Source organism: Balaenoptera physalus (genome assembly GCF_965194825.1).
Source record: "Balaenoptera physalus genome assembly, chromosome: 6".
NCBI classification, from domain to species: domain Eukaryota; kingdom Metazoa; phylum Chordata; class Mammalia; order Artiodactyla; family Balaenopteridae; genus Balaenoptera; species Balaenoptera physalus.
In genome coordinates, this window is record NC_138885.1 from 20,795,790 (window position 1) to 20,808,277 (window position 12,488).

At 41.6% G+C, this 12,488-nt stretch overlaps 1 protein-coding gene across 1 annotated transcript in view; it reads right to left on the minus strand.

The window, feature by feature from the left end:
• Positions 1-12,488, minus strand: part of MAP3K19 (mitogen-activated protein kinase kinase kinase 19) — a 43,473-nt gene that overhangs the window by 7,141 nt on the left and 23,844 nt on the right. Inside the window, 8 exon segments of the mRNA XM_082466158.1 lie at positions 2,275-2,323; positions 2,326-2,971; positions 3,695-3,844; positions 6,172-7,311; positions 7,315-7,368; positions 7,370-7,665; positions 7,668-8,444; positions 8,447-8,615. Of these exon segments, the coding sequence (XP_082322284.1) occupies positions 2,275-2,323; positions 2,326-2,971; positions 3,695-3,844; positions 6,172-7,311; positions 7,315-7,368; positions 7,370-7,665; positions 7,668-8,444; positions 8,447-8,615 (3,281 nt within the window).

The following is a 12,488-nucleotide window of genomic DNA, read 5'->3' on the forward strand; positions in this document are numbered from 1 at the left end:
TTCTTTACACTCCCACTGCTTCCATCACCATCAAAACCCAAACTCTGGATTCCAGAATGGCCTCCATTCGAGGTCCCTCTACTGAATCTGCTGTCTGACCTGCCTCCCCAAAGACCTTTTCCTTCATGGCATTCTCTACCCCAAATCCTTTGCCGTCCTCTGCTCGTCACTGCCTATCTCAACAAAGTTAAACTCCTTGGCCTGACTTCCCAGAACTTCTGAGACCTGCCCATAGGCGTACCCCCAGCCATGCTTCTTACTGCTTCCCCAGATTGATTTCTGTTCAGTCCTTGTTCCTGGTTTTTACCTGATCATCTCTACTTCTGAATCTTTAAGAGTGCCTTACCCCTTTATTTATGACTATCCACACCTCCAAGAAGTTATTGTCATAGACAACAGGCAAGATTCTAGAGTCCTTAGGGTCTCTGGCACAGAATTGCAGGCTTGCAATACGACACTCATTAGGTAAGATGTATTAGTATTCTCCCGAAGAGTTATTAACTGTTGAGCCCTAATTACATACCCCAAGCTGTGCTAAGCAATTTACATACACCATTTCCCTTACCCTTCACAACAACCCTGTTAATTGATGATTAGTGGTGTGAGTTGTGTATTGCTTAGTTTATGAAGCAATGGTTCAAAAGGAGAGCCAGAAAAAAATATTCCACCCTTTCTCTTTAAAGCCGTGTGTGCGTGTGCGTGTGTGTGTATGTAATGAGAACTAGAAAGAAAATGAGAATAGCAAGCACTTTCTGTGGATCAGTAATAGATAATTGTCCAGTTCAGAACAAAGCAACTGCAGTATTTTTAAGAGCTAAGACCAATCTCCAAGACTAGTACTGGTCTATATGATATTCCTAATACCTTTATGTCCCTTCTGTGAGGCTTTTTTTGGGGGGGGCGGGGTGCTGGGGGGCAGCTCTGTGCCTGGAGCTCTGTCTGCAAAATCCATGCTGGAACAGTTACGGCATCTCTGCACGTAGGGATGCCCAGACCTGCACCCCTGGAGTATGCGTTGCTGCCCTGGCCTACGTGATCCCCTGAAATCAACCAGGACATGCTGGTTGGTACACACACGTGCTGGGAGAGGGAGACAGAGAGTCTAAAACAGACACACCCATCGGCAGACAGGGAGGCCTGTGGGTTCTGGAGGTTAACTGAGGAAGGTAAAATGAACCCATTCAGGGAGCTGGAGGTTGCCATATATGTTTGCTGAAAGCTGCGGCACTAGAATTTTTCATCTAGCAATGAGAAAGCATACTTCCTTGAAAAGCAAGAAATTTCATTTGGGTTTCAGGCCTTCCTCATTCTGCACATGCAACTAAGTGTTGAGCCTCACTAGGTGGGTGGATTTTAGGCTATTCTACATCATCGTAGAGGCCAGGTAGGTAGGCTTGAGCACCGCTACCCTACTCTTTAGGTCTCCTCCACCGTACGCATACATGCATATACACATACACACTTTAACCAGAGCCATCTCTCTGCCTTTACGTTTTCTTCTTTGAATTAAGATTTCATATGAGCAGAGAGTGCCTGGGTAAGAAAAGTTTGAAAACCACAGAAATGAGTAATCTCTAAGCTCCCTTACAGTTCTAACATTTTACACAGAACTTTGTTCCATAAGTACCAGGAAGCCTCAGGACAGGAGAAAACAGGCAACCTTCTGGGGCTTTTCTGCTTCCCCAAACACTACCCATTTGATGCTTGAAACACTCCAATTAGAGATTTGTTCCTTTGGCTCAAAATGCTTCTTCTCACTTTAAATGCAAGTGTTTCTAGGGAAACAATACATTAACTCTGTCAGTCATCAATCAATCAGTTCATATCATTCCCTTGATACGAATGAATTTCTCACATACTCTCCTGAGAGCTGGTTTTAGGAAGGAATGAGAACACTGGTTCCCCGAGAGGGAAGGGAGGCTAAAGCATAGGTGATGTCATTTCACCATGGCTAGTCCCTGGGAAGATGTCTCATTGGTAAATAAGTAGATCCTTAGCAATTTTTGCACACCCATTGATTTGAGGAAGTATTGTCTGGACCTGATAAGACATTTCATTGAGGCGCTTCCCACTTGAAGCATTACCCCCATACCCTGGTACAACAAGGAACACAATCACCCAATGTGGCCAATCATGATTCTTTTCAGCACAAAATCACTCCCTACTTGATTTCATAACCCAAGCAGAGCTCATAATGGGCCATAAATTGCAGGGGAAACGTCAGCTACTTGGAATCTCTGGGGATTTATCCTCCTGCTGCTTTCAGTTTCTTACCTGGTGAGGCACACACGCATGAAGTCTGCTGCGTTTTCTAAAAAGTGTCTGGTAAAGGAGGCATCAGCCCTCGGTGTGCGCCAATGTAAAACATGGCTGCCATCCTGTCCGTGGAAGCTAGTGGGGGCTTCCCTGTGGCCATCTCAAACACAGAGCAGCCAATGCTCCAGATGTCTGACTTCCGTCCATAGCCAGACTCATTGATGACTTCCAGAGCCATCCAATACGGAGTCCCATGCATGGACTTCAGCATGTCACTGTGGGTACCATTTAAGCCAGCCCAGGCCAAACGCTTGACACAGCCAAAGTCAATCAGCTTTATTATTCCAGTTGCCATAAGCATAATATTTTTTCCTTTGATATCTCGATGCACCACACAGTTCTCATGGAGATAAGCAACACCTTGCAGAATTTGTTTTGTATATTTACAGAACACCATCTCAGGCAATGGCCCAAAACGGTTTATAATACTAGAGACTGAGCCACCAGGAACAAACTCCATGAAAATGCTTACAATGTTCTCCTCCAAGCATGTCCCCAGATAGGCCACAGTGTTGACATGTTTCAGTGCTTTGAGCAAATCTACTTCTTCCTGCAGTTTCCTATATTCGTTTTCAGTAGTTAATTTATCAGAGGTATCCAAAGCCACCTGTTTTACAGCTATTAGCTGTCCTTGGCAAGTAAGACCACAATATACCTAGAAGCAAACCAATGCCTTATTATTAAAAGTAAATGATGACACTTGTTCACAAAATGCCTCCCAAACACCTGTCTTTCTCTAAGCTGAAACATCCCTACCTAAATGCAAAGTACTTAAGCAAATTGAATGTTTCAGTGGAGCCAAGATGGGGATAAGTAGCATAGTGAATGTACATAATGGCTTGGGTTCAGTCTTCTCTTTACCAATCTGTGTAAATACTATCTAAAGTGCTGGGACTTTAGATGGTCTTTTATGCAATTCACAAAATGTAAGGAACATCTTTTGTTTTTGCCACTCAGCAATGATTCTCCCAACTTCTGGTAACATAACTTGAACGGGTGAACAAAGAGACTTCTTTTCCCCAGGACTTGGACCTCAGAGAATTAGAGGCTTGAAACACAATGGCCATTGTACTACCCCGTGGAGCCTGAGAACCAGAGCCAGAAGGAGACACAGAGAGACCAGATCCCCAGTGACATTGTTTGACCCCTGAAACCAGCTGTGCCCAGAGCCAGTCCTACTCCAAATCCTTCAGTTACATAAAGCTGTGGACATCCTTTTCCTCAAGCCACTTTAGGCTGGGTTTCCTATTACTTCCAACTGAAAGAGTTCTAAGTAAAAGAGTATGCAGGGTGGGGAGGGCACTCAGGAAGATTAGGGAAGAGAGAGGGGTGGAGGAGTGGAGACTTTTTATTTCAATATGTTTCCTGTTTCACTTACTGTGCCGTAGGCTCCCTTCCCAAGGATCTCACCCTTGGTCCACAGGATAGGTTCTTCATACTTTAAACTGTTTTCAGAAAATGTCTTCTTTTCATGTGAGTTGAAAAATCTCTCCTCTTTGTCATATATCCCAAAGCCATTACTGTATCTCTGGAAGGATGAGACAAAAAGAAAAGTCATCATTACATTCTGAGTCCTTGGGACGGAGAGAAAGAGTGGAGAGTAAAGTCTTCCTTTCTTCTAACCTAGGACCAACCAGAGAAGGCCAAATATGCACCCCTAACCAATCACGTGGGAGGCCCCTTCTAGTTAGCCCACCTACAGCTTCCCCAGGACAACAGCCTCCAATCAGGGCACACCTGAAGCCTTTTTTCCACTAAAAAGCTTTCCTACTCCTTGCCTGCTTTTGAGTCTCGGCCAAACACAAGTGATGGTGGTTGACTCCTTTGCTATAGTGAGCTCTGAATAAACAACCTTTGTTCTATTTCCACAACGTACGCATATACTCAAATGTACACATATGTAAGCATATATGCCTACACTTCCATACACATACACATTTACACACAAATATACATGCAGATAGATACTCTCTCTCTTACACATACACGCACATACATTCACCCATGCACAGCCATACACGCAAGTCTAATGGTCAAGGCCAGCTGCAATAGACTAAAGATCCATGGTCCTCTAGACCCTTGCTACTCAAAGGAGAACCTACAGACCAGCTGTATCAATATCCCATGGGAGCTTGTTAGACTTTCAGAATCTCAGGCCTCAGACATACCAAATCAGTGTATACATTTCAGCATGACCCTCAAGAGATGTGCATCCACAGTAAACTTTGAAAGGCCTTCCCCTGGAAGTCGGGAAAAAAGTAGCTTTTTGTAGAGCTTAGACCATGTTTACCAATTGTTTGATCAGGACCAAAAATACTTTGTCTTGATCTCCTCTATGAGTTCTTAAAAATAAATGATGATGGTGATGTAGAGGCACGGTGACAGTCCTTAAGAATAAGACATCGCACAGGATCTCCTCCCTCGGGAATGAGCACGGGTGCCTCCAGAGGGCCATTTGGGTTCCTCCTCCCCAGCCTCTCATGTTTCTATCCAAACTGAAATTTATGGATTGCTTAGAAATGAAAAGATCACAAAAGGTCAGACTCCGTGACTCCGTGATTGCAGGGTGGGGTTATGGGCTGATTGTATTTACTAGCTTGTTAGCTTTTCTTGAATGTGAAATGGCAGGCTGGTGGACCCATCTCAGACACACAGGCATGCACACACGTACCCCCAACTCCCACCCAAGCCTGGCAGCCTCTGTGAATCCTGTCCACGTCCCAGCCAAGACCAGGTTCACCATGAGGGTGAAGCTGGCCTTTTACAACCAGGAATATTCCCACTGTGTAGTGATTAAGAGTGTGGAGCTGGAATCAGAATTCCTGTCCCCACCACTCACTACCTGCGTGACTTTCTAAACCTCAGTTTCCTCATCTGTTATTACCTTTAGCATTGATCTCATGGAGCTGTTATGAAGTATAGAAAGGAGACAGTATGATGTGTCTCACTCATATGTGGTAAGTTCTCAATAAACTTAGCTATGGTATAATTACTTACGTTGTGTATTCTTCTGATCAATTATTTAAAATAATGATTCCTGATCCTGAAAGAGCGTGATATAACCTGAGTTAGTGTACAGTAAATAATGTTTCAGCTAAACCTACTGTTTGTGTGTAAAATTTAGTAGAACAGGCGGCTCATATACTTCAGTGAGAACTAAAACAAACGTAACCTTACTACCTGCTGATAGTTTTCTCACCGCCCCACTCCAGTGCCAAACAAATTTTTTAAAAATGTGTTCAGGATTGTTGTTTATGCTTCCTTGAGAGCAATGCCTAAGTCTTGTACCCCACCATGTCTTCAGCTCTTATCCCAATACCAAAAACACAGGAGGCATCAATAATATTTTTGTGTTAAAGTAAACCATTTGGGAACAAATGCTCAGGTGCAGGGAATCTTTGAGTAATGAGCTTTTCATGTTTTCATATGTCTTTTGGAACTAGACGGTGAGTTACTTCGGGGGCTGTGTTAATTTCTTTCTATCTCACACACCACTTAGAGTAATGCTTTACCCATAATTATCTCCCTGCTGTTACTTGTTGATTTGAAACTTCATCACTGAATATAATATCTACCTATTTCAATAAGTAGCTTTGCTATATTAATGTAATCAAAGTGATTCCATTGCAGTGTCAGGCTAGCTAAATTCTAGAAGTAAGGCAATGTAATGAAAACGTCTTAGCGTGAGAGTCAGGGGACCTGGATTCCAAACTTGCAACCAAATAATGAGATCTTGATGAAACTATTTAATTGTTTAGGGTTACTGATTCCTCATTTGAAAATAAGGGGTTTGAAATGGATTGTCTCTGAGATCCCTTCCCGCCCCAATGAATCTCTGATTCTAATTATACCAACCTGTGTCTTGACAGTTGTTGTCTCTCTGCCTAATTCTTGCATGGTATTTCCTCTCTTACTGAGGACAAGATTTCGGCTTTCAGGATCTGTTTCATCTGCCATTATTTGGCAAGAGTTGTTACCTTTCTCATCAAGAGCTAGTAGTTCCGCAGCTAGACAACCTAACAGTTCATCTGTCGATTCTTCACTCTTTACAGGGTCTGGAATTTCTTGGGAAATTGAATCTGCATCATTTAAAGTTTTTCCAAATGTTTGACATGGAATTGACTTATTAGCCAAACTATCATGATCCAAAGACTGTGCCCAACGTTGATATGCTTGAGAAGATGCACTTTCTTGTTTCTCTTGGAAAGAGAAACTCATAAGTGTTTTAGACTTATCTGAAACACTCTCAAACTCCACATCGTTAGTTAAAATTTGATTGGCATTAGTTTCACCAGGAGATGCTATAGTCTTCTTCTCTTGCAGTACATGCTTGCTGGAACTCTTCGCACTGGGCAGTGCCCAGCTGTTTTCTGAAAGGACAAATGGGGTTTGGTGAAGTTGCTCTTCGAGTTCACGCAGATCTCTGAGGCTCGTGGCAAGTATCTGATTGCTAGAAATGTCTCCTTCGTCAGCAGACTCTTCCATGGAGACTTCCTCAACAATGGACAAATCTGAGACAGGAAGGAACTTGTTCTGTTCGATGGATTGCTCATGAGTCTGAACCATGTTCATGGGCTGAACTTCATCTTTGGAAGATAGAAAGTCATTTCCTGAAGACTTTATCTGCTGTTCTGGTTCTGAAATACCATCACCATTTTCAGTGTCGTTGCTACTTACAGCCTGGCAACGCTTTTCTTTAGAAATTAAACTTTTGTGCTTTTGTTTAATGCCAAGAGAAGACTTCGGGGGTTTAATATGTGGTCTTTTCTGAGAAAGTCTGGTTCGGCTTTTGCTGGTCCTCTCACTGTGTGAAGATGGACATTTATTGGTGATACATCTGCCCGATGGAGCTGAGCATATCTCTCGGAAATATTTGTTTTCATGCTGTTCAGCCTCTCGCATCTGACGATAAACAGGAGTCCTGAAGGTTTCGTAGATTCCAGGTCCATTTGCAGTTGAACTGATTTCTTTGAACATGTCACTGCACTTCAGATCTCAGTAATTTAGTCTTGGCTCTGTTGGTTGAGCAGAGAGAGGAACAGAAGACTTTTTTTATTCCTGGATTTTTACAGATGCAAAGGAATGACTGCTTTTTAGGTTTCAAAGCCCGGTAAGTGGATTGCTTCTTTTCTATCTGTGGCATTCTCCTTTGAAACTTGGGTGATTGCCGAGGTCTGGGGTCCACAAGCCCCAGAGCAGGAAAAACTTGAGTTTTTATGCTGGTTTTGTGCATGGTAGGCTTCATGGAACTTTCAATGGAAACCATGAAATTCTGAGGTGTCCTGTTACTGGCCTTGGTCTTTGAATCCAACTTATTTCTATGGGTTTTCATTTTATGCCTGTCGTTTCTTGGTCTGCAAGTATGTTGAAGCTACTATTGTTATGAAGGATGCCCTTTCTTTTCTGGAGGCTTGGCTTAGTTATCGCTGGTTCCTTGGGAGTTTCATCTCCGGGGAAAGTGATGTGGATAAGAGGCACCATCCCATTCGTTTCTGGTTTGGCTGCCTCTGCTACTGATATTTTTATGTTTGTCTCCATGCTTCTGTGATCTTCTGGGAGCTTTTCAATGAGGTCATGAGGAACTATATTGGACAAACTTTTAAGAACAGTATAGTCTTCTGAAATATGATTTGGCTCAATCACTTCCCCTTTATGTGCTGAAGCAGTTTTTGAATCAGCTTTATCATTTCTAATCCCTTCATCCTGGCTTAGAGTTATTTCTGAACGCAGGGCTTCTTGGAACTTGACTGGTTTGATATATCCAGCTTCTGAATCTTGTTCATAGTTTCTGGCTACTGAACGCTCTTTCTTTCCTGATGAAAGAGATGGAGTGTTCTCTTCTGCTCTTCTCAGTTCAGCACCAAGGCAGTCAATATCCACTTCCCTATCTGTAGGAAAATTGCCTTCCTTGAAATTCTCAAAGGACACCAAAGACTGTCCTTTTTCAAAGTGAGAGATTTCAGTGTTGACACATCCCTCTGTTTCCTTGGATTTCCTACGCTCCTCTGTCTCCAGGTGTTGTCTGTGATGGTGAGCCTTCCAAAAAGAGCACATGTTTCTGGACCAGATAGAGCTATCAAATGACCTGAGAGTCTGATCCTCTAAACCTTGAACGGTGCTTCCTTCTGCTTGTTTGATGGTCTAAACTCATCAGATCGACTAACAGGCTCTGAGAGCTTAGGTATGAAAGATATGAAGCTTGGAATATTTCTTTCTCTCTCTTTTTGATCCTTATGATTCGGGGGTATAGTAAGGAGACCAGATCTCACAGGCAAGGGTGACAATGGTGGCTGAGGGAACTAAAAGGAAAGAGAAAACGAATGAATGCAGAAACACATATGCGTATCATATTAATAAAGTAATCTGAAGAAATTTTAAGATTCTCTTTAGGAAGTCCTTTAAAGTACAAAGTTATCCTGGAGATCACAGTTTTAAAAACTAAAATCTTATTCCTGGTGTTTTTTAAGAACCAAGGTAAGACAATACTTTTAAAAAGCAATGCTAACATATGTAAAGATTCATGGTTATATGTTTAAAATAAAGGCCCTACATTGTAAACAATAAAACTTTTAAGTTTTCTAAAATTTCTGTTCTCTTTTCTGTTTACTTTCTGTTTTATTTCTATTCTCTTTTCTATTTACTTTCCATAGAATTGATCTAAGATTTTTAAAATTCCCACTTAGAACAGCTTAAAATTGCTGTTACATTTACTGTAATAGTGATCGTTAGGTTGCAAACCAACTCAGAATTTGTATGCAGAACACAAGTGCTCCTCATTGTTGGCTGAATTGTTCTGTTGAGAGTGGCTTATAAATGTGCCGCACTATACGCTTGAGAGTTAGCTCCCTAAATGGTTTTTAATTCTCCTTGGCCCTCCAACTATTTTCAAATTAAGCAAGTTTATGTTATTATCAACCTCTAGAGGTCAGTGTAACCCAATATATAATATTCAGCTTTTGGTTGGTTAAGCTATAAGCTCTCACTTTACAGCTTTCACCGTGGCCTTCCTCCTCCGCCACCCCACCCTCTGGGTATAGAGATTCGATAACTAATTATATCGGAATATTTATAGGCATAGATCACGAGTGGTAATTGAGAGTTCTATGTTTAATTTTCATTCTGTTGCCACCTGTGTGCAAGAAGACAGGAAAAGGAAACTGACACTAGAAACAGGCATTAGAAACAGGTGAGATGCAGTGTAATCCCCTAGTTTCATTACCTAGATGACTTTCTTCCATCTCTCAAAATACAGATTCTCCTAGTGCTTAAACACCTCTGCAGTAGCAGCCATTATTTCATTTATTTATTATTTAGGCCAATAAAGTCCTTTTTTCAACACTAAGCAATACCTATGCATTTTCTCAAAGGCTCATAGAATACAGAAGAGTCAGTTGAGAGAATTGCAAGGCTCTTTCCAAACGCTTTACTTACAAATGAGACAACTAGAAAAATCTTTCTACCAATAGAAAAAGAATTACCTCATTTCTCAATACGTTAAAAGAAGAAAAATTAAATATGTCCAAAAGAGCTACTCACTTCATTATGTGGACAACGGGAAACACCCCAGAAAAGAAATATACATGTCAAGATATAATTTTCCCAGAAATTAGCTCCTCTATAAACTGTATGTGAGTTGTGGTTTTTCCAAGATATATGCTGAGGATTTGGGCTCTGAGTTCTTTGATAGAATTTGTCTCTAACAAGATTCTTTGGTTTTAATCCTTAAGTCAAAAATGCTCAAACTACTCTTAACCTCAATTCTCTGGCTACTATACTTCATATTAGAAGAGGAAAACCCTGTAACGAGAAAAATTATTTTTTTTAATAAGTTTTAAAAATATATTTATTTATTTATTTATTTATTTATTTATTTATGGCTGTGTTGGGTCTTCCTTGCTTCCTTCCATTCTCTAGTTGCGGCGAGCGGGGGCTGCTCTTTGTTGCGGTACGCGAGCTTCTCATTGCAGTGGCTTCTCTTGTTGCGGAGCATGGGCTTCAGTAGTTGTGACACACGGGCTCAGTAGTTGTGGCGCACGGGCTTAGTTGCTCCGCGGCATGTGGGATCTTCCCGGACCAGGGCTGGAACCCGTGTCTGCTGCATTGGCAGGCGATTCTTAACCAGTGAGCCACCAGGGAAGTCCCCAAAATTATTATTATTATTATTATCAGATATTCTTAGTAGTAGAGTGAACACAGTCGGCCTTAAGCCAGGTGATGGCGATGGAGTGATCTTGGTGCTGAGGTTTGAGGAAAAGTTGTCAAAATGAAGAGTTTTTCCAGGTGTAATCCACATGGAGGTGGGTACAGAATGATTACACAAAACTATTGCTGAAGAAGGTGGTTGTTTTATATACAATGTTGTTTTTCATATATATCTATGTTATATATGTGTATATATCTCTGTTTTATATTTATAACATTTATATATATATAGTGATATTTATTTATTTTTACTTACATTCCTTCTGGAAACACATGCTCTCTGGATCAGAAAGCAGAGCACTTATCACCCACAGGGCATCCTAGTGCCAGTTCCCTGCAGCCCGATTCCCCACAGGTTGACACACATGAGAACCAGGTGCTTACCTGCACCGGTAGTGAGGCTGCACCATAGGAGGAGACCCTGAAGTTATGAGACTCAGAGCTTATGTATAGAGTGCTGGCAGTTCAACCCATCTTTCCCTTCTGAGAAAGGGAGACCTTCACTATGAAATGTAAGCAAGCGTCTCCAGGAGAAGGGGGAAATGTGTCTCTGGGTTTTGTTTTGGTTTTTTTTTTACCCTATTAAGTAAGTAAACATCTCTTGGCAAAGCCAGCTTCAGTCTTTCTGGAGCAATAGCTTATCTCTAACTTCCAAGGCACGTTTGCCATTCAATCATCTTTCAACCTAGTCTCCTAGTGCTTTTTGCTCAGAAAACCCAGACTTTGCAGAAATGTGAAAGTATTTATGTATAATTGTCTCCCACCCGTTGTTTGAACTCAAACATGGGATAGATCATAAATTCTGAAGGAGTGTGGGGAAGGGCGAGATGAGATTTACTAGGTAGGGTAAAAACTAGACGTTGTTTTCTTCTTACCAAAACATCAGAATGGTCCCTAAAACCCCACTTACCATCATGGGTTAAAGCTGAAGCCAAAATCTCCAAAGTGTTCAGGGTCAAAGCAGGCACGTAAATGAATGAAGTGGGATAAGTAGGGACAGTGGTGAACTGAAATTCTGTGCCCCAACTACAGGGACATCCATTCCCCAGTTCTAGCTGGTGTGGTCCATTCCAGATGGGTAATCCAGCACTGCTGGATCCTCCAATTGCCAAGAGAAGCCAGCGAGCTGGAGACCTTATGTGAAATCTCCTTCCCATCCCTTTTTAAAATACTTTGAAGGCCGAACAAAATATGCCTGTAGGTCCTTTTTGGCCACAGGCTGCCATTTTGAAATTTCACTTAGCGAGACCTCTCTGAGATGTACCACAGGCAGAAGCCATTCTCAGGTGAAAACTGGTCACCTAAGAAGAGAATTCCAATAGGAGGGGATGCGGGCATTCCCCTTAGCCACAGCTGGCCAGAGCACCACCCCAATTCTTTATCCATTTATTTAACCAATATTTATTGAGTGCCTACTGAGTAGCCAACACTGTCCCAGAAGATGGCAATATAATTGTGAACAACAAAGACAAAATTCTTGCCCTCATTGAGGTTGTATGCTAGAGGTTGAGATTTTCTGTTGAAAGGATATTACAAGTTAATACTAGAAATATAACAATATGATTTATAGTTGGGTGCTTATGTATAACACCCTGAGTTAAAAAACTTCAGGTATTATAAATATTTAGATGAGTAATATCCAGTATTGACAAGGAATGACGTGAGATATAAAGGCACTCAAAAATTTCTGGTGAGAATGTAGAGGTAAGATCTTTCCAGTAGGTAATGTGGTAATATATATTGAAAGGCTTTTTAAATGTGTATAGAATTGCAGTTAAAAGGTTGAAAGTACAAGCTTTTCTCCACTCTCTCCACAAACCTCACTAAAATGATGGTAGACTAATTTTTTAAAAAGGTAAAGAAGGGAATTCCCTGGCGGTCCAGTGGTTAGGACTCAGCGCTTTCACTGCCAGGGCCCGGGTTCGATCCCTGGTCTGGGAACTAAGATCCCGCAAGCCATGCAACCAAAC